This window comes from Doryrhamphus excisus, linkage group LG9 (genome assembly GCF_037039965.1).
Source record: "Doryrhamphus excisus strain RoL-2023G ecotype Guam linkage group LG9, RoL_Dexc_Guam_v1.1, whole genome shotgun sequence".
Classification (NCBI taxonomy): Eukaryota; Metazoa; Chordata; class Actinopteri; order Syngnathiformes; family Syngnathidae; genus Doryrhamphus; species Doryrhamphus excisus.
Window position 1 is genome coordinate 14,223,786 of NC_136365.1, and position 22,726 is coordinate 14,246,511.

Sequence of the window (22,726 nt, forward strand, 5' to 3'; positions counted from 1 at the left end):
TCACCTTTGCAAGAGTGCTCCTATCATTTAGGGGATCGTGGACAAGTCTTTTTGTAGTGGTAAGATCGCTCTTGTCAATTAGGGGATCTTGGACTAGTAGTTTTGTAGTTGTAAGAGCTCTCATGTCATGAAGGGCATCTTGGACTAGTATTTTTAGACATGTAAAAGCTTTCCTGGATATAGATGATCTTGGAGTAGTATTTTTGCAGTTGTAAGAGCTCTCCTGTCATTGAGAGAATCTTGCACTAGTAGTTTTTATAGTTGTAAGAGCTCTCATGTCATAGGAATGACCCATTGATAAATCAGATCTACCTTCACATTGTTTTATTTGATAACCAGTATAAACATCAAGATCACAAATACAGAAAACACACAGAATTAATAGCTGTTTTTCAGCAGCAGGTCCAGACTTCTTTCTCTTTGTTTTTTTTGCTGAGCAGTTTGAAAGAGCCGCTGTATGTCGCCATGTTTGCTGCGCCGCCTTTCTTCTGTCTTTTCAGTCTGGCACCGACCGTGTTGACGATGTGCTCCACTGTATCGTGCCAATGAGGAAACTCCCCAAGTCCTTGCGATCCATTGGGGTGTTTGTCCACTGTCTTTTTGGCGGACGTCTCAAAAAACATCATGTGATGAACCCTGGCAAAGTGCAGCGCCTGCTCTTGGCTGACTTGCACATCTGTCTTGGTGACATCACGGAGGTCGCTCTTGTTCCCCACCAGGAACCTGGAAATTAAACAACTGTTTAAAAGTCATCTGGAATTATAATTGCCTTTCATTCCTCACTAATGTCACCTTCAGCAGGATTTTTTTATTTATTTAAAAATGTCAAAAAAAGTATATATCTTCTTTCCTTTTGGGCTTTTCCCTTCAGGGGGCTCCATCTAACCGGCTCCATCTAACCCTGTCTCTCTCACATCAACTACCCTCATGCCCTCCTTCACTACATCCATAAACCTCCTTGTTGGTCTTCCCCTATGCCTCCTACCTGGCAGCATCCTTCTACCAATATAATCACTCTCTCTCCTCTGGGCATGTCCCAACCATCTCAGTCTGGCCTAAAGGACTTTATCTCCAAGGCCAATGAGAACCTCAGCATCCTCATCTCTGCTACCTCCAGTTCTGCTTCCTGTCTCTAGACCAAACAACATGGCTGGTCTCGCCACAGTTTTGGATACCTTTCCTTTCATTTTACGTAGCTGAAACTCTACTATCACATCACGCCTGACCCTTTTCTCCACCCGTTCCATGTCTGCACACGCTTCTTCACCTCCTTTTCACAATCCCCATTGTTCTGGACTGTTGCCAGGTACTTCAAATTATCCACCTTCTGTATCTCTTCTCCATGTAACCTCACTCTTCCACTTGGGTCCCTCTCATTCACAGACATGTACTCTGTCTTGCTGCGGCTAATCTTCATTCCTCTCCTTTACCTTCCACTCCTCTAGCATCTCTTCCACCTGTTCCCTACTCTCACTACAAATCCCAATGTCATCTGCAAACATCATAGTCCATGGAGATTCTTGTCTAAGCCCATCTGTCAGCCTGTCCATCACTATAGCAAACAAGAAGGGGCTCCTAGCTGATCTCTGATGGAGTCACACCTCCAGCACATCTTACCACCGTCTAACACTCCTCACAAATGCCCTGCACCACTAGCAGGTAGCTAGCACTGGCACCACGAGCTTTATACCTCTATAGTTGCCACCAACACACTTCTCCGCCATTCCTGTGGCATCTTCTCACCACCTAAGATCCTATTGAACAACCCGGTCAGGAACTCTACTCCTAGACACTTCTATACCTCCACAGCTACACCATCAGGACCAAGTGCCTTCCCACTCTTCATCCTTTTCAATGCTCTCAAAAAAAAGTATATATATATATATATATATATATATATATATATATATATATATATATATATATATATATATATATATATATATATATATATATATATATATATATATATATATATATATATATATATATATATATATATATATATATATATATATATATATATATATATATATATATATATATATATATATATATATATATATATATATATGTGTGTGTCAAGTTACCTGGGGACATCCTGTCCAATGGAGTTCTGCCTGCACTCTTCTACCCAGGCACAGAGATTGCTGAAGCTGACGGGGCAGGTGACATCGTACACAAAAAGAACCGCATGCACATTACGGTAAAAGTGCTGCACCATGGACTTGCGGAAGCGCTCTTGTCCCGCCGTGTCCCACAACTGAAGCTGGTGGTGAGGAACATGCACACACCAAATGTAAAGAAACAGCAAATGGGAGAGGTTCATTCAGTCATGTGCATATTACTGTATATTAATCCCTCGTTTATCACTGTTAATTGGTTCCACGCCTGACCATGATAAGTGAATTTCCATGAAGTAAGATTCAGAATGGAATATTTTTGTAGTTAGAGCCCAGGGAATGTGTTTACAACTGTCTAAATACATTTTAAAACAATATAAGAGCTGTGTAGACATGAAGTAACACCCCTATAGTCACCTTTACACATATTACCCAATATTATGGACATTTATTCATTAATTTTCTGTGCCGTTGGTCCTTACTAGAGCCAAGGGGACATGCTGGAGCCTATCCCAGCTGACGGTGAGCGAGAGGCAGGGTACACCCTGGACTGGTCGCCAACCAATCGCAGGGCACATTTAGACAAAAAAACTTTTAAACAAAAAAGACCTTCCTGTTCTTGTTAGAACAAAGTGGATAAAGTACACCAACTATAAAAGGGACAGATAGTGGTGAGGCCCAAGGGTTTTATACACTGGAGAAATCTTAAGCAGAAATGTGTTGAAATACAAAGATTTGGACATCAAATTCAATGAGTCACCACTCGGAAGGAAGAACGGTTAAAGTCCTCTGAGAGACAATCTCCATCATGCTGACTTTGCAAAAAAACGCAAACCATCAAAGTGATATTGTTATATTATAGTGTCAATACAAGAGTGGTAAGGGGACATATTTGCTAAAAAATTATGGGTTATATTTTTACATGCATCTTCCGAGAGTCTCTATATTTTATTTCACTTAGCCATTTTTAAATTTTGGCCAAAAATACATAACATTTGCTTAAATAGTCATTTTATTTCAATGCAAACGTGCGAGTTTATATTATGTCTTACTTTCTCTTATGGGAACAGGAGTGTAAAGGGGGCGATAAGGGTGTTATTTCATGTCTCGAGGGCTCTAATAATGTTAAATAGTATACTTAGAAGGGTGTAAACTGTTTAAGGCTCCAACTATGAAGATATTCCATTTATAAAAAAGGAATCCTACTTTGCGGAAATGTACTTATGCCGGTCTGGTCTGAAATCAATTAGAGCCAATTAGAACTAATTAGTAGAGGAGATGCCGTCACATTAGTATCGATTTGATACGGATACTATCCATACTTGGATAGTATCCCAACCTTGATTGACCAGCTTGACTGACCTGAACATAACACACACAAGGCAAGCGCACACTTCTTAATTTAGTAAGGTGTAAACTTCCTCCTAATGCAATCAACTTCCTCTGTCATGTTCTACTTTGGTTCAGCTACCAGGCCCATGCTGTGATATCGTTGATATTACAGTGACCTTTTTAAACTAATACATTCCCACAGGCGATGAATCAAATTTCCCCACTGAGGGACGAATAAAGGCATATCTTAATCTTCATCTTAATCAATCGTATATATTGCACAGAATCATTAGTGATTGAAGTTAGCTTAATTGCGACTCCCTGGCTCCCTATTGACTGAAGCAAATCAGTAGCAGTCTCACCTTGATCTTCTCTCCGTCCACGTCCAGGACTCTTTCTCGGAAGTCCACCCCGATGGTAGGCTCCGCGTCGCAGGGGAAGTCACCCGCACACAGCCGGTGTGTGAGGCAGGTCTTCCCCACCGCAGAGTCCCCGATGAGCAACACTTTAAAAGTCCGATGGCGGACCAGCAGCGACGACACGCTGCCCAAAGAGCTTGACAACTCCAGGGAAGACTCCATTGAATGACGAGGACGTTCCTCACCGTGGACTGGAAAGCTCTTCGAGGAACCTTCTTTCCACGCGCGCGCACACACGCATATTCCAGCGGCTCCGTGGACAGCTCTGACGAGCTGCCAATTTGTAAGCCACACTGTCGAGCTCTGCGAGTATTGAACGAGTCGTTCAAATCTGTGGAATTTTTCCACTGAACCTCCGCGTCGCTCTGTGCGACTCAATTCACAACTTGAGAGTCGAGTACGTGATTCATTACTTGCTCTTCGTGTGCGAGTTTCTTCACATGCTCTTTGTGAGGGGTGACTCGTATAGTCAAGTACCCGATTCAAAAGTCATGAACTCAGAGCCAGTGTGCTGCGCCCTGTTGGTGGCTATTTTAATAGCATTAAAATGCATTTAAAGCTTCACAATTTTAGTCACCACAAAAGTCGAGAAGGAGTGAGGAACACTTCGTATTCGTATTGTATTACAAATGTTTATAGTAAATAGTAGTGTGACGGAATTACTGTACTGTACCAGATGGACGTTACCCGTGATTCATGGGTTGGGCTACAGGGGGCGGTGGCGTTTACCACCTGCTTCGCGCGAGCTACCGCTAGCTACCGCTAGTGTTGTGTGGGATACCATTGATTTCGCTTCCAATCCAATACCTAGTAAAATTCAGCTGACGACCGACAAAGGTTTCAGACCAACATTACCTCCAAAGACTAAACATGTTATTTTGATTTGCTAATCGATGTCAGAGCATGGGCTGGTATTGGGTTTCGAGGTTCGCCAATTGAAAGGGCGCACGTCCACTTTCATTTTCCGTGCTAAAGTGGGTTCCGCTCGGAAGCAGGGTAGTGTAGTCAGTTCGCGGATGTTCCGCCCAAAACGCCCTTAATAGACCCTCCATCATCGCCATAGTAGGGAGGTCAGGTCTTTGTCGGAAGACCTTTTATTTTGTTGACAGGGAAATGGCTAACACAGCTTCATGGAGTATTTCGTAAAACTGTCCAGAGCACATAAAAGATCATCACGGAGTAAAATATTACTCATTTATTGTAGGTCATGTACACAGAGATGGGGTGGGATGGGCGGGGTGGCTCTTCGTAAGAATGCAAATGTAGTAGACCCGTTCATAGAAAATTGGAATTGATATCAAAGTTTGATGTATTTCATACAGTAGTCATTAAAAATGAACTTATCAGGCTATTGACAGAGATAAAGCAGACAATAATGTATAAGCAAATTAATTTACAAGCAAAAGAAAAACAACTGTTTCTTTTGTTTGGCTTTAATACAAAATCCAGATATACATGGCCACCTCACGTTTTATCTTTCACATTAGAACCAGAGTTAGAATGAGAAGGATGGGGGTGGGGGGTTAAAAAACAAAACAGAGCAAATTTCAGGTGTTGACATTTTTGCCTTTTTAATGTTTGAACGTTTTACCCCAGAGAAATAGGCTTGGATGACAAATTCGGATCTCCAGAAGAGCCGCTTGGATTTGAATGGAAGACCCCCCCTCCCCCCTCCGCAAGAGTTGTGTGGATGCAAAAACACCACCCCGCTCCCCGGTCGACCAATACAAACTATGGACAGGAAGGTGTCGTACAATATTGCTTAGATCCATCAGACTTCAGTGTTGAACTGTTGCAGTGACCAACCATGAGGGGTGGAGGTGCTCTGATCGGAGACTGCTGTCCGTGTTGCGCTCCTGCGGAAATGGGGCCGTGTAGCTGCGCTGCTGCACAGTGCTGTGTAGGATGATTGTTACAGCAGGTACAAATCTACTATACGTCTACTCCAAGTCCCCTTTGCGACTCTCTGCTCATCTGTTGGATCAAATCCACTCTGAACCATCTTTTCCATTTCAATTAGCTCTGCTCGTAAAAGAAAGAACACCGATGGGTTTGTGGGAGGAGCAAGTGAAACTCCCTGTAGTTGACGTCTCAGAGAAACCGCAGTCAGGTCGAGAATTGTTCTTTTTTGTGGTTTTGGATATTCAGTGTGGTTGGTAGCGCTATTTAAAAAAGTAAAATGGCCGTTTTGTTATCTTCCTCCCCTTTTATCACAAATAAAACAACCGCACACATGCTCAAATTCATTCACACCCTCAGCACACGCACACAGTCTCTCACACACAGTCCTGATTTTCAGCATATGGGAACGAGCCAAGCCATGCCGGGTCAGACCCAATGAAGCCGAGCCAAAGAAGGAAACAATCTATTTCGCTTCCTGTGTGTCTGGCTCTACAAAATGACTGCCAGGCGTACCACAAGGCTCTGTGCAAGGCCCCATTCCTTTTCTCATCCCCAGGTGCCTGGTCATGCTCACATTTCATTGGCGAGCTCTTCTGTTTCTGTGGAAACATCTCCGTTGGCGATCTTGGTGTTCTCCTCGTAACCCGGCGGCATGAATGCTAACGTGTAGGGGTAAAGCTTGTGACACTCGGCACGGTACGACTCGGCGCGCTCCTTTGAGTCGCCCAGGACACTGCTCCGAAGATTCTCCAGGACCTCTGTGCAAATCTGAAGCACAAAAAAAGCACGTAGGTCAATCTCCCCGTCCCCGAAAGGATGGCTTCAGTCGTGGGGAGATACCTGGATGGTTCTGTTGTCGAGTGACTCGTCAAGGGCGGTGGCCAACTCTACCGCCTTTGACACGGTCGATGAGTCCAGATACACCATCATCTTAGCAGCTGAAGGAAGGACATGACTTCAGTCCTCAGATGTGTGTGTGTGAGATAGAAGCCATACCTGCCAGCCGATGTGGTATAGAGTTGGAGTGTTTGGAGAGGTAGGCCTGGTTGAAGCTCTTAGCATTGCTGTCCCCAAACAGCCGGGAAACTTCCTGCTTCAGGACTGTTCGAACCACTTCAGGGAGCTCTTTGCTCTCGGAAACTGAGGGAACATGGCAGCGTGTGAGACCTTGGGATGGATTTGAAGCAATGCTGGTGGATGGTGGCAACAAGACAGTGTTGTTAGAGTTGAACAAAGTATGTACAACAGTGGAAGCCGGTGAAGACGAACAGCCCTTGGACTGGCTGACCAGATTGACATTTTATTTAGACATCTTGGCTGCTGTGTGGTAATTGCATTGTATGTCTTGCCATGATGACATTTTTGTACAAAGGGCTTACTTGTATTTTTTAACATAATAACACCGGTGCATGTTGAATTCAACTTCATCGGTCACTTTTTGGTAATAAGAACATGGCGGACGAGTGCATCAACATAAGTTACACAAGATCATGAGATTTTTTTTTCACCTCCTTTAAAGAAGCGCACTAGACACTGGTGTAGCCACGGGTGGTCTGGATCAATAGCAAACGCCCTCTTCACTGATTGGAGCATCAACAGGTACTTTTCTGAAGAGACAACACACAAACCAACAGGGTTTACCGAGCTTGTATGGTTTGGTAAAAGAGTGCAAATCAACTCCATTGGTGAAGCTAACCTTTTCTGAAGTAGATTTCAAATGCCAGTAGATGTGTGTCAATTTTGTCTTTGACCAGGTGTTTGAGAGGTATCAGGAACTTGACGGCCTCTTCCAGTGGATTTTCTACCTGCGAAGATGATGTCAGAAGCGTCAGTCACAGTCGACGCCACCTTGACCTTTCTCCGCCGTCTCCAATATCTCCAACCAACCTTGACCAATTTGTCAGGAATGAGTTCCTCTTTCGGGCCTCCGATCTCTTCGTCATCGTCCTCCTTCTTCTTTTTCTGATTCTTCAACTGCTTCTCCTTCTCTGCATTCTTCTTCTCCTCCTCCAGCTGGGCCTTTTTCTGGGCTCGTCGTTGCTTGTTCCTGAGCTTCTTCAGCTCTTTGTCGGACAGGTTTGCTGCAAGGTGAGGCAAGCAAATGTTCCTGTGCGTGTTCCCTGCACAAAACATTTTCTGTCCGACTGAACCAAAAGTGTGTCGCCTTTACCGGTGTCGGCCTGTAGCTCCTTGCTGTCATCAGCGAGAGGGTTGTCGTGGAGGCTCAGGTATATCTGGATGGCAGTGACGGCAGCCTTGTAGTAAAAGGGATGCATCCGGAGCACGTCCTCCAGCTTCAGCAGATCCACGTACGAGCGCAGCGTCATCTTCCTCATGCAGTAGGTGTGGAAATCAAACTGGTCGTCCGTGATCTCTACAAAATGCTGAACAAGGAGCGGAAATGTTATGTGAGAAATACACATGCGCATGCCGTTTGGTGAAAACCTACCCTTTCAATTTCATGGCACTTCTTCAGAGCCTCCCCAAACTTGTTCATAGCTTTGTAAGCAAGTGCGCACTCCGTCTGGAACCACATACACTGCATTTCATTCAGGTTCTCCACTGCTGACGCCCCCTCCTGCGGAAAGAAAAAACAAACAAACAATCAGCCAGGTCCAAAGCACAAGACTTCACAAGCCTATCTGGCATTGTCGTAAAATTACACATCTGACCTACAGTGCTTGGAACGCGAGAGCAGACGGGTGCAGCTCAATAAAGTTGAATACGGTGCAAATGTTATTGGATTACAGGAGTTTGGTTCAGACAACTGAAGGCTCGGGAAGTTTAGTGGTTCATATTTTTCTTTGCTTTTTTGACCATTTTTCAAAATCTTATGACACTGAAGTGAAATGATGAAGAAAACACACGTTTGCATACTATGTGTGTAATGGACAAAGGTCACAAGATGGCAAGATGGCAATGTTGATTTGTGTGGAAATATGGGCTAATAACTATAAAAGCAATCTTCACTTGCTAAATGTACTGCAAAAAAGGTCAGTAAGGATAATTCATAATGCCGCCTACAGAGAACATACTAACTCCTTATTTCTAAAATCACAAATACTTAAACTTGCTGATATTGTTCATCTTCAAACAGCTAAAATAATGCATAAGGCTATAAATAACCAATTACCTTAAAATGTCATCTAATACTTCTCTACAAGAGAGGTGAAATATGATCTCAGGGAAGAACTACATTTGAAACACATATGCTAGGACAAGGTTAAAAAGCCATAGCATTTCAGTATGTGGAATCAAACTATGGAATGGATTGAGTAAGGAAGTCAAACAATGCACAACGATGAGCCAATTCAAGAAACAATACAAGCAGTTGATGTTTGCTAAATACAAGGATGAAGAGTCTTGAACCAGTCATGATGTGCTATATATATCACTATATTGACACTTACTATGGTACCCGTTATGTCATTGTATGGTCATATCACCTCGTACTTCGGTACGTGACAAAAAAAAATACAACCCCCCCCCCCAACTCCCCAATTTTTTTTAAACTATATTAGGAAAGCAGGAAGTGAACAAATGTAACAGTTACTGTTTGTAAAAGTACCAGATGGAGGAGTAGGATTTAATAAGCTTTGCTTCTTCCTACTCCCTTTGGACATGTGGAACTGGGAACTGATTATGTGATGCACTCAATTGTAATCTGATGCATGTTCAATGAAATAAAACCATATTTATTGTTTAGGAGAAAAGCTCTCTCACAGGAAAGTGCAGCGAGGAGTCTCAGACTGCCCGCTATGGCCTGGCTACTGTCAATGATAACATGCCTAACATGGAAGTGGCAGTGCGCCGGGCAGGATAGGAAGTGCACACTAAGTGCTTTACGCATACTATAAACCTTGCAGTCCAACCCGCACTCAGCGTTCCCAGCGCGCTTCGTTTGCTTGAGATGTGTAACTGCCTTTTCCCCTCCTCAGAGTTCAACAGCTGCCGCAGTGTTAATGTCCAAGCAGAAACCGTAGTAATTCTACATTTGAAGAGCTTGCAACCAAAAGGCGCTAAATCCAATTTTCACTAAGTTGCATGTTTTTCATGAGTTTAATAGACCTCTGCCATGTGTATCCAAATCACATATTTTGGTTTTGAAATCATTTTAAAAAATATGAAAAAAAGTGATATGAAATTTATGCTTTCAACCAAAAGGCGCTATTTCCATTTCAGATTTCAACCAAAAGGAGCTAAATCCCTTTCTATATTCTGATTGGCCCAAGTTTTCCCATCTATTGATAGGATGACCAATCGGAGAGAAGAATACAATTGGCACTGCACATACAGAAAGCCAGTATCAGTCCGCATCCTGTTTTGTTTGTGTACATTAAGTACACAAACAGTAATTGTTATTTTTCATGTGTCGCTCTACTGCAGCCTGCAGGTTGAATGCACCTGCAATGTATGACATGTCTTGTACCATTGTCTTGTATAATTGGGTATGTTGAGTTGTGTTAAAGCTGATCATCATGGAATGTGGATGATGTTAATGTGTGCTATAATATCTTAACAAAATTTTATCAGTAACAGTGTACTAGTGGTAGGTTATAACATTTTGTTTCTGTAATGTGTGAAGGTGAACGAGTGCATGTGTGTGTGGGGGTGGGTGGGGGGGTGTATTGTATGTTGAGAATGGCTTCTGTGTTGTAATTATTTTATTAGCATAGCACATTAAAGCACCTTACATTCTTTTACAACAATGCCATTGAAGAAGTTAAAGGTGACTTCAAATTTATTTCAGCCAAAAGGCGCTAAATCCGAAAAAACCATTAATTTAAAAAAATATATAAAATACATGGTGTGTGCAGGATTTTTATAGCATGCATTTTTATGACCTATATTGATAGCTCTTTCATTTGCAATATAGACTTGATGACCAAATAGATTGATATGTGCGTAATTAAAAATCATTGATTTTCTCGAAATCAGTCAAAATGGGTTTAGCGCCTTTTGGTTGCAAGTTCTTCATTTGTTCAAACTCAAGATTTTGTCAGATCAAAACATGTTCATAGCAAGACTGTGATATGTGCGTCCTCTTTGCGCCATCAGTTTTTCGAAAATATATTTATAAATAATGCATAAAATATGCATATTTAAGTCGTTTTTATGCACTTTTTGCCTAAATGAAAGGGATATTTGGATTTGTGCCATGAAGTTGTATGCCATCCCCATCAACAGTGTAGTGACTTCCCCACCCACTTCTGGTTGGTTTTCATTGTGAAGGAAGGCAGTTCCAGCTTGTTGCTGGGGTCTCAAAACAAAATGCGTTCCAAACATGTATACATTTGCATGTCAAAACCACTGCCCACAGAAAAGCAGATATCTGAATCGTTCTGTGTTATTTTCTCTCTGTTCGTATCACTGTGCGCTGCAGCTAGTCTATCGTTTTGTATGTGTTCCGGTGTTTTCATGCATGGATGAAGACGCGAGAAACGATCTGTTGGGTTATAAAAGGTTTGGGTGCTCGTTGTGCCGTGTGGAGCGTTTCTTAGCCTGGTGTACTCCTCGGGGTGATTTGGCTTTAGTGGCCAAACAAGCTTGTATTTCAGTCTTTCTTCCCTCATGTCACAATGCTTCCATGTGAACACACTTTCACAGTTTCTCACCCGTGTGAACTTGGAGCACATCTCCTCCGCCTCTTTGACCATGCCTGCCTTCAGCATGTACTTGGCACACTTTGAGTTGATGAATCTATCAGCAGTATCCAGAGCCTGGGCCTCATCCATCCACTGAGCTGCTTCTCGGATGTTCCCCGCGTGCTGTGAGTGGATGAAAGCAGATGAATCTTAACTGTGACGCAATTCCTTTCAAATATAGATGGTAAATTATGCAGCACGGGCTACCTTGTAAATCTTGGCTTTGATAAGGAAGAGTTCAATGAGGGTTGGCGTACTCTCGATGGCTGTGTTGATGTATTCCAGAGCCAGTGTCTGTTGGCCAACCATGTCGTAGTGCTGAGCCAGGAAGTACTGCACCCAAAGCAATGTGGTTGGTGGCTCTTCTTTACTCTCATCTGCAACAGTGCACATACACTGTCAGTTTAGGCACTACCCGTTTTTTTTTTTTTTAATAGAAGGGAGCTTAACTCTGCTTCTTAGCACACACACACACACACACCACAATGAACTTGTTCATCAATATTGCAGCGATCTTGAGTTGCACAGGAATTGGTCAGAAGCACGTCAGCTTAGCACAAAGTGCCTGCAAGGCATGCTGGGTACTCCAGCAACTACTCCCCTCGACACGACAGTATTCAGTCATCCCCGTCTATTGTGGTTGTAGACCACACCATAAGTGAACTCCCCTTAAGTAGAATTCCTTATTTATCAAACATTTTTGTAGTTAGAGCACAGAAAACCTGTTTACGACCCTTTGAATACGGCTTTTAACAGAGCCTTCAAGGTATGGAATAACAACCCTATAGTCACCCACACTGGACACATTACATGCTAAAGACAAGACATAATTATTACAATGGTGAGCAAGGTTATTAAGTGACCCTTTAAAAACATAAGCTAGGACATACCCTGTGACCGTGATAGCCATCACAGCTCCCATGTGGGGCAAAAAACGCCCAATGAACCACACTGCTTGTTTGTTTTAAACACAAAATGTCATCAGAGACTAGGCGGATAGCTGGCAGACTAGCCAGTCTGGCAAAATGTGCAAACAAAGAAGGTAGCATCGTCAAGTCAAACGTGATCGATCACATACAGTGGCAAAGATCATCAATTGACTACACTTTCACAGACCATTTTTCATTCACACATTTTTATCTGGTCGCACATGCACAAGCAAATTCACTCACAACTACAGTCGACCAACATCTTAAACTGTATTTGCATTGTAGTTCATTTAGAACAGGGGTCTCAACCTCCCCCCCCACCCCACCTTGATATGAAAGTGCGAGTTTGATATGGATGCTGTATGGTATCATGTACTCAGAAATGAGAGCTTAAAGCTGTGTGCACACCAGACACAATTTACATGATTTTGCCACGCCCATACGCGAGCGAGCCCATCTGTTTTGCTTTTGCTTTTTTGGGGGGAAAACTGCTATGGAAGACCATAATGAGATATTAGTTTAATAGTTTATTTCTAACAAACATTCAAAATACAACAACCCAAACAGAAATACAAAATAAAAGAAAATACATATAGAAAACAGTGGGCGAGTGGTTAGCGTGCAGGCCACACAGCTATGAGACCTAAGTTCGATTCCACCCTCGGCCATCTCTGTGTGGAGTTTGCATGTTCTCCCCGTGCATGCGTGGGTTTTCTCCGGGTACTCCTGTTTCCTCCCACATTCCAAAAACATGCTAGGTTAATTGGCGACTCCAAATTGTCCATAGGTATGAATGTGAGTGTGAATGGTTGTTTGTCTATATGTGCCCGGTGATTGGCTGGCCACCAGTCCAGGGTGGACCCCGCCTCTCGCCCCAAGACAGCTGCGATAGGCTCCAGCACCCCCACGCAACCCTCGTGAGGATAAGCAGTAGAAAATGAATGAATTAATAAATAAATACTTATGTATATACATGTACATGTTGGAAGGTGTGGGAAGAAGTCAGATATTAGTTCTACAACCCAGCACCACAGATAGATTGCAGTCTTGTGGTGCGTGTCAATTGTGTTTGCAGAACACTAAGGTCACAAACTACCTGAATGCTCAAAAAAACCCATGTTAATTTCCCCCATCAAAAAAACCCATGTTAATTTCCCCCGCTATTGATGGTTAGTAGACAATTGACATTACTGCTGGGTCTCTTACCATTTTGGCTGAAGAGTCTGGAGCTTTTTAATGACGTCTCAAACCCAACCACCAACTCTTCTATAATTGACACCTGCAAAGGAAAAGTTGGATGAGTATGAAGTATGGATGAGGGGAAACAATCATGTTCAATCATACATCATTGCAATATGTATACTGACATGTGTGTCGTTACCTTTTCTTTGTCGTTGTAGAGAGACTTTAGGGTAGTAAAGACAGGCGGACACCCTTTACTGAAGTTCATTCTCAGGTACCTGTCCAGACAATCTCTGAATTTCTCACCTATGAGATGAAGACAAGGTGAGATGAAGAGCGTATGACAAAAAAAAAAAAAAGACAAAAAATCTCACAACACAAACTAAATTGACTAGCTTGGTTTTCCCCACTACCAGTAGAAGTTAATGATGCATTGCTGGTCATACCAGTAAGAAAGTTGAGGGGCAGTCGGCGAGGAACCAGGCCTTTAGGAAACTTCTCCCAGGCATCCTCATAGACCTTAAATCTTTCCTCCACACTACCTACAAAAAGAGACAAACATGAAAGCTAGTTCAATACACAGGCAAGACTGCATTTAACACGTTTCACATACAGTAGATTCCCGCCTATTTGCTGTTGGGCTTTCTTTTCTGTGCTTTGTCTATGCCTTGTAGGCATGGAGGAAAAATAGAGCAAAATAAATTTCAACCTGCCCACCAGTCTTTTCAATGGTGAAAATTGTCAACTAAAATGTATTTTATTTTTAATTTAATTTGATTAATCATCAACATTTTTATCATGTGCTTTGAGCACAGGAAAGCTTTCCCTGTGAAAATTGGCTGACTATTGGTGGGAAAAAAAACCTTGCTATCAATGAGTTAAATTGAAAGTGCCGTGATGGCGCTATCTGCAGGGGTAGGGGTGGGATAATTATTTATTTCTTTTTTTTAAAGGGTTGCAGCTATGAATCCAGCAGAGGCTGCCGTCTCAAAAGTCGAGTCACTCACACTTTCCAGCAGGAAGATGTTTTGCCAAGACGTGATGATGTGTAACTTCATATTTTCTAAGTGCCATACGGAACACTGCAATTAACATCTCAAACTGAATTTATAATGCATTTAAAACTCTGGATATTTTTTCAATTCAAAATTTTAGGGCTTGATACAGGTGCATCCATTATTCTGGGAGGGGTCTCGGAAGAAAACCCTGCAAAGAGCAGGGATCTACTTGTTCAACAGATAGTGTTTTACTTGGTTTTAGGGCTTTCTCCATGCCGTGATAATAGGACCAGTTTTCTGGGTTCCTCTCCTGTAGGCGATGGTAGACATCTGTAGCCTCGTTCAGGCGCTCCAACTTCAACAGCAACTCTCCTAAAGAAATAACACAATATCAAGTGATACTTCAGTGATGCACTTGTGGATTGAAATAATATAGTATGTACCACGCTACGCTGCAATGAAAACACTCTGCATAGCCACACCCAATTTAGCCACTACAGTAAAATACAGCCTGTTGGAATTGGACTCTGAGAGACACGGAGACTTTACCCACCTCGTGTCTCTTCGACTGCCAGTTTGTCACAGATCTGCTTTTCATAGTTGGACAGATGCTCCAGAGCCTCCTTGTAAAGACCTGCTTCTCTCAGCACCTGGTTCTGGTAAAGCAGCAGCTCACTGTACTCGTAGTCCACCTTGTCAGGAGATGTCTATACGAATACAAGGGGGGGAGCAAGATACTGGTTTTGATTTTGTACAAGCCAGAGTGAACTCTTTGTGGGCTTCGCTAAATATTATTCCAATCACCAGCATGATGTGGTAATTTAATTGCTCATGCTTGTAGTAGCACAATTGGTAGAAAACAAGGAATGGGCAATGACACCAGATATTGATTGAAAAGTAAAAATGCACAGTTACAGATGACCACATTGTATCCCACAGGCATCCTCCAATTGTTGCTGTCCAAATGATACGCTATAATAAACATACACAACTTTAAGAACAACCTAAGACGCATCAAACGAGCAGAGGTATTCATTAAGCAACTAGACTGAAGACTCATCAGAGCGGCAATGTTGAAAAATTCATTATCTTGTGGACTTGAACCAATATTTGAATTTGAAGATGTCTTAAATAAGACCTAACCCAGTGGTTCCCAATTTTTTGACAGTCCTGTACTCCTTCAATATCATGCCATAATCACATGTCAAATTCTCACTTTGCAGCTAAAAGAACAGTGGCATTACCTTACATCAGCCTATTGTGCCGTCCACTGCAAATACAATATATTCAAACCTGTTGCGTTTTCCGGAACTCTTCAATGATCTTTGCAGCCATCTCATAATCTTCCAAGAGGTGATAGGCAATGGCATAGCCGATCCAGGAAGCTCGCTGAGCGGGACGCAGCTGCAAAAGCTGGTACCGAGTCTCCTGCAGGAATAATGTGGTACATAGGTTTAGCTTATCCTGCTTCAGAGCAGAACTTCTGGAGGCTCAATTAATACGGCATGGCTCTAATTACACTGTGTCCTTAAACTCAGAACTCATAAGCTGTTTGAGCCATTAGATCGGTGCTCACCCGGTAGCCTTCCAAATCTCTCATCTGGATCTGCAGCAGGGACAAGTCTCGTAGGATCTGCAGGTTGTCCTTGTCCCACTTTAGCGCGTTACGGTAACACTTGATGGCCTCGTCATACTTCTTATCGGAGCGCTGTAGTAAACCATACACGTGCCAGCCTGAAAGGGCCTTAAGGAACATAAACAATAGAGATGCTCTCCATACCGTTAGACAAAGAGTATGGAGAATTGATAAAGTCAAGCATGATTTTGCCAGCAACTTAAACTCAGAATTCACTACAAGACTGTATTTAAGCAAGCCAGCAATACATAATACCTGGTCTAATTACAATTGTGATTATGTAGTGATGGTGATTTAGTAGAAGTCATTTGTTTTCAGGTATTTCAGTAGCAATTATCCAACTCATTGACAACTATTTTGGTATTCAATCATTTTATGAATTAATACATGTAAATATCCTCTGAATTCTGCCTCTCACATGTGAATATTTTTTTAATTTCCTTTGTCAACCATGAGAGCAGATCTACTGTGTTTGTGTTTCAGGCAAAACAAGATACACATACATCAGATTTGACTTTGACCCCGCATCGGGCTGGGGTGTCCCAAGTGCGGGAGACATTTGTGGCCTTGGCTCTTTAACGGCTTTGTGAAAAAAAAATTATTTAACAGGAACACTTGGGGGGGAAAAAAAACACTTGTAGTTCGAACCATATTTTGTTGTCTGATTTGGTCGCTCCCATGTTATTCTTTTCCGCTACAGCATCATTACAATTACAAAGTCATAGCTAATTATGCCAATCAGGTGATAACATCCTTTAGTGGCTTCTTTACTGATCCCGGCAACCCATTACAACAAATTAGGGATGCTCTGATCGACCGACCACCACCGACATAGGATTTTCTGTTCATGATTAATTTTTAAACAATTAAACAATTACCATTGGTCTTTAATGACAGTTTTGTGCTGAAGGACGGTTCAGGCTGATGAGAAATTGGAGTCGGAGAGGAGAAGAGCTAAAAAAAAAAAAAAATGAAGAAGAAGAATGTGCCGACTATAGTCCTCAGAGACAAGAGTACTCATAGAACGTGTAACAGCAGTAACACAATGTTTTATAAGGTTAACACTACTGTCTCATGTCAAATATCAAACTTGAGCTGATCTTTGTCTACAGTTATTTAGAAATATGGTTCTGTTCTGACCCAGAGTACTATCGATGGTCTTATAGCCAATTGTCCTGTTCATGGTAATGAGAAACTGGAAGTTGTGGAGGACTACACCCCACTCAGTCCGACACAGATGGCAGTCAAACCCGAACATACGTATTTATAGACTGAAGGACGCCAGAATACACAGAGAATCCACATAAGAGAACCAGCAAACTCTATACAGAAGAGTATAAACTGAGATGGCGATGCCAATCCACACCTTCAAGCTATTAAGACTTCCACTTTCACTACAACCGATGATATTTACTTTCACTCTGTGAACAAGAAACCATGACCACGCCTGCCATCAGTGTCAGAAAGGATACAAACATGACTCTTGAGGTCATTGCGCAGGCCTCTTCTGACCAGATCGTAGGCCTCTTCCTTCTTCCCCAGACAGTTCAGGGTGAGGCCCTTCATAGCCAGGGTTTCTGGAAAGGACCACAGTATGTTCACCGAATTACAAAGACCAGTCATGTGCCATTATGTGGCATCACACACGCATACAGCAATCTCTCGTTTATTGTGGTTAATTGGTACCCAATTTCCGAAGTGTAGGATTCCTTATTTAAGAATCAAATGTTTTCGTAGTTAGTGCATACAAAATCTGTTTAGGGCCTTCTAAACACAATTTTTAACATTAGAGCCCTCTAGACATGGAATAACACACTTAGTTTGCACCTTTGCACTCCTATCACTCAATATAGTAGACTTAAAAGGTAAGACACAAGTAAGACATAATATAAGCCTGCACAACTTAGCACTGTTTTACTTGCTTTTGGGTTTTTTTTACTTTGCTTTATTCAGCACTTCCTGTGGTGGCTATTGTTCGTCAGTGTAACATTATTTCCACAACTCAACATCTTTGAATGCATCTTCTGAAAGATTTATATTATTGATGAGTTAGCCATTTTTATGCTTGAAAATGCTTAACTTAAGCAAAGAAATATGGTGCTTAAATATATGCTTTTTAGAAACTCATAATAGGTCATATTCAACTACAAAACAGCATAGTTGATAAATTATTATATGTTGAGAGAAAAGTGAAGCAGCAAAACTCCGAACACAAAGTGGCAAGGGACTACTGTACAACCACCAATTGGATACTTACCTCCATGCTCTGCAAACTTGGGGTTGGAGAGGATTTGTTTGCAGAACTTGAGTCCATTTCTGTACTGCTTGTGCTCGTAACACCGCTGTTAAGGAAATAAAAAAGGCAACCTTGAGGTCACGTGGGCAAAGAACGCTTTACAAAGTCTACTAACTTGGTGGGGAGCAGCAACAACAAAACCCAAAGCCAGATTTGCGAGCCACATGAATGAACTAGGTGTTATAGAAAGACAACCCAATGTCTTGCTATACTTCAACTCTTAGAGCATGCAAAACAATGTGTACAATTGCAAATGAAAGACTGTAAAAAAGCGGTACACTAACAACAACATTGACACCCTTGGTGATTTTTTAAATTGCAGACCATAACTGTACTGGTTGGTGGTGCTTTAAGTCAATTGGGGTTGGGTATAACTTAAAATTAGTCTGCATCTTGGAAAGCAGCACAGATTTATTGTCTTTTGAAGATAAGTAACATGCAGCCCTTGTCTAAATCTGGAAACACAAGCAAGCCTGTAGATGCTAAAACACCTGGCTCTCCTCCACCTTCTGTTTGGGGAGGCCTCATGGGTGCTCAGTAGGGTTTAGGTCTGGAAGAGACATACTTGGCCACTCCATCACCTTCATTTTCCTCGGCAGGGCAACTGTCAGCATGGAGGTGTGTTTGGAATAAAGCAATACGGCCAGGTTTCCGAGGGGAGGGGCTCATGCACTGCTTCCGAATGTCAGAGTACACTTTGGAATTGATGTTTCCATCAAAGAACCGAAGCTCCCCTGGTGCCGGCAGCACTCACGCAGTCCTACACCATGACACTCCCACGACCACGCTTGGCTGTAGATGTGTTGCCAGCTATTAGACAATAATGGCTGGGTGTGGATAATAAATCTATACTTCTATACAGGTTATACACCATCTCTTCACTTAGTTTGCATTATAAACAACATGACGTCAGATACGACAAGCAAATATACAACAACACAGACCTCAACTCAAGGCAGTATTATTCCGCTATGTACAACATTCAGACAGAAAGGACAAAAAACTATGGAAAAAAACAAACTAAAGAGATAATCCTGGATTGTTGACTCTAGCCTGAAAGATGTTCACATTCCAAAAAACTTCTGTCGCTCGCCCTGACAAGACAGCAATTTCAGCAACATCTGCTACGATTCACAAGTCCCGTTAATGCTTTTGACAAGTCAAGACACTAAGACAAAGACCCCACCAGCTGTGCTTAGCCAGCATATTAAGCAGCAAACCCAAAATAACTCAACCCCCATTGACACAAACAGGGTCTGTCATCCAGAAAGGTGCTTCTATGCAGACAGCCTTGCCGTAAAGAGCTCTTGGTGCATGCAGTGACATCACGGTCGAAAGGACTGCTGTGATGTTACAACTTCACAATGGTAAGACCACAAGACAAAGCTGGGTTTCTCATTCTTTTTTTTGTGGCAGAAGGAGTTAGCGTGCTCTTATTAATTTATTTTTAGATTTGGCGCTATCAGCTCGCTCACAGTCACATTATAATGATGTGAACGAATGGCTTGTGTTTACAACTCTGTCCAGTAAATGGCATCACAAGTCCACAGAATCAGAAATAAAGTGCATAAGGTGTGCTACCATTTGCAAACGATAGCCCTAACAGTACAAGTGTTACTCGCGGTGTGAACTAGGGATGTTGCAATACAACTGATATTGCATCCTTGATTACTGGCCCATGTCGGTCTGATATCAGCACACATCATACATAGTTATTTTCTGTCGTTTAGCAGCGTGGAGTGTCTTCTAAATGTCATATCAAAAATGTGTCATTTTTAAAAAACAGCAATTTATTAAATTGTTCTTATTTTCAGCGCTTTGTACGAATTGTGGATTCGTATAGAACAGCTACACACCACGACCCGCACACAAACTTTTCTAGATCTTCACCTCTTTTTTTTTATGCAGTGGAAGTCCTGCTTCCGACCCAAACGGTCTGTTTAATTTACTCCACCCCCAGCCCTCCTCAAGGTATGCCCACCCTGCTGTAATTGGTCACACTCCTAAGCACTCAGGAGGAAGTCTGGATACAGAGGTCCACTTTTACTTTACCGAGTCCCAGCAATCTGCATCCCATATAGGAAGTCCTGATCGCACTGTTGGAAAAAAACCTCAGCATGCAGAGCCACCCAAAACTTAACATTAACAAACCACGTTATCTGGCGGTTGGCATCATTTAACACAAGAATAGCACATTCTAACATTAATAGGTCAGAAAAGTGGAAAAGGCAAAATAGGTCCCCTTTAACGCATGTATTTTTCAAAAACCCTGATAGAGTGAAACTGCTAAATTATAAAAATGCAAAGTGGCAAGGGATTGCTATACTGCAAACTGACCATTTTTCACATAAACGACCCCTTTGGATCTCGGATTTTATGTCAACAAAAGCAAACGACCATGTATGTCGACATCAACTTAAATGGCCACTTTTTAGTAATCCAAACAACACTAATTCACCAACAAGCGTGAGAAAAACTTAATGAAATTCGATAACAGATTAATTAAACTCAAGGTCAAGAGGAGGCTTGGTTATTTTGTTCTTTAAAAACGCAGAATGTTTCACGATTAATACAAGTTACTTTGAGCAGACGGTAAAGATTGGATGGCGATCTGAAACGGGGCGGTGACGACACTCAGCCCATGCTAGAATGGGCCATGTTAACACTTGCCGTCAGCGTACAGGAACTCTTCATATCACTGATGACCATTTCACCATCCGATTCCGACTCAACTATACACATCTGCCGTGTCTCCATTGAACAAAAACACGGGCTCAATCAATTCTCTCAATCACGGAGCAGACACATGGATCTAAACACGGACCGGTGGGGTGGGGGCGAGGGCATGGGTGGTAGCTTGCTAGCTGCCCAAGTACAGCAGGCCCGAAAGCTGCTACGAAATTGCTGACACAGTCATGCCGGAGCTAACTAAATCCACTCTGAACTTTCCGCTCATGTCACACTCCAAACTAATGCTTGACGATATGAGAATTATTAGTCATATCCAAGCCACACACGACATATGACCAAAGTGTTGAATTCAGACACAAGCTAGCTTGCTACGATTAGCCCGTAGCAGGCGAACGTCACTTTTAACAGTTAACATGTTTGTGTATTGTTCTAAAACAGGGAAAATACTTGTTTATATGATGCTGCTTTGCATTCATGGCATCATTCACAGAACAACAACAACTCATTGACAGTCCACACAGCCGTACCACGAGACACACTCCGAGCTATCGTTAGCTGTTAGCCATGATGGGCTTCTTTGTAACCGACCATATTTGACACATAACAACAGTGAATGCTTCAGATGCTGTCACGTATTTATACCATTTGGCGTGAATCGGTGCCACCATCACGTCAAAGCCACGAACAACCATTTTGTCTCCGTTACTAGGCCAAGCTTGCTCACTCATTCAATGATGCCATTTTGCTAGCTCATGTGCTAACAGCCCGAGTACCGCCGGTGGTGGTGGTGGTGGTGGTGGCGGCGGCGGTTCTGTAATGTCGGCAGCTCCTCTGCACTGACAGAAGCTATTACACATTTCAATACATCAACTCACCAGAATCCGCTTAAAGAGAGCATTCTCTTTTGGTGGTAAAGTAACTGTCGGCATTGTAGCAGCAGATGGGATCAGTTCCCCCTCGACCTCAGCACATGTAACGTTAGCTAATGCTAGCGCGAACAGGCAAGACAAGTCGAGTCGGGTGTCGGGGCCTGTCTTCCTTGCCAGAGGCGCTCGGTTCGATTGCTCGGATTTCTTCCTCCGTCCGCTTCCTGCGTTGACGGAAACCGGGCGCCTTCAAAATGGCGGCGGTCAACCGCTGTTTGCGCAAAATATATATGTTTAACTGGTTAATATGTTAAATATATTAGTTATGTAAATGTTTATATATATTGTATTTAAATTTATATTACATATTTGATACAATTAGGGCAAAAGTAGTAAAAGAGGAATATAATAATACCTTACTTGAATAATGAAAAGGAAAAAATATCAATTACAGGAGTCAAACTGACATGACAATTACTTTTTAAAAATACTGTAATTATTCATCATAATGGGGTTATACTTGTGATAATTGGTCCAGATCCACAATGTGTCAGTTCCATAAACTAACCACAGGGAGGCATCATTTCGATAGAAAAGACAAAAGTGCTGTCAGTAATGCCATATGACGATCATCTGCTAACAAACCAAACATGGATATATGAAGATACGTATATATACAGTAACTCTACATTCATCATGGCGTAAAT

The 22,726-nt window shown here is 42.2% G+C and overlaps 2 protein-coding genes across 2 annotated transcripts; both read right to left on the minus strand.

Annotated features, from left to right (window-relative positions):
• Positions 1 to 314: 314 nt before the first annotated feature.
• On the minus strand, positions 315 to 4,160 carry LOC131139828 (ras-related protein Rab-33B-like). Its single transcript, XM_058089738.2, has 3 exons — positions 3,818 to 4,160; positions 2,091 to 2,269; positions 315 to 723 (listed from the first exon to the last, which is right to left on the minus strand). Exons 1-3 carry the CDS (start codon positions 4,034 to 4,036, stop codon positions 393 to 395), a joined length of 729 nt encoding a protein of 242 aa, XP_057945721.2. The 5' UTR covers positions 4,037 to 4,160; the 3' UTR covers positions 315 to 392.
• An 894-nt stretch (positions 4,161 to 5,054) lies between these two features.
• On the minus strand, positions 5,055 to 22,230 carry naa15b (N-alpha-acetyltransferase 15, NatA auxiliary subunit b). The gene is made up of 20 exons (XM_058085753.2): positions 22,029 to 22,230; positions 18,424 to 18,508; positions 17,639 to 17,743; positions 16,107 to 16,264; positions 15,824 to 15,958; positions 15,084 to 15,237; positions 14,783 to 14,902; positions 13,979 to 14,074; positions 13,732 to 13,838; positions 13,557 to 13,629; positions 11,629 to 11,798; positions 11,392 to 11,544; positions 8,226 to 8,354; positions 7,947 to 8,160; positions 7,664 to 7,857; positions 7,473 to 7,581; positions 7,285 to 7,383; positions 6,773 to 6,916; positions 6,617 to 6,714; positions 5,055 to 6,544 (listed from the first exon to the last, which is right to left on the minus strand). Exons 1-20 carry the CDS (start codon positions 22,080 to 22,082, stop codon positions 6,347 to 6,349), a joined length of 2,595 nt encoding a protein of 864 aa, XP_057941736.1. The 5' UTR covers positions 22,083 to 22,230; the 3' UTR covers positions 5,055 to 6,346.
• Positions 22,231 to 22,726: the final 496 nt, after the last annotated feature.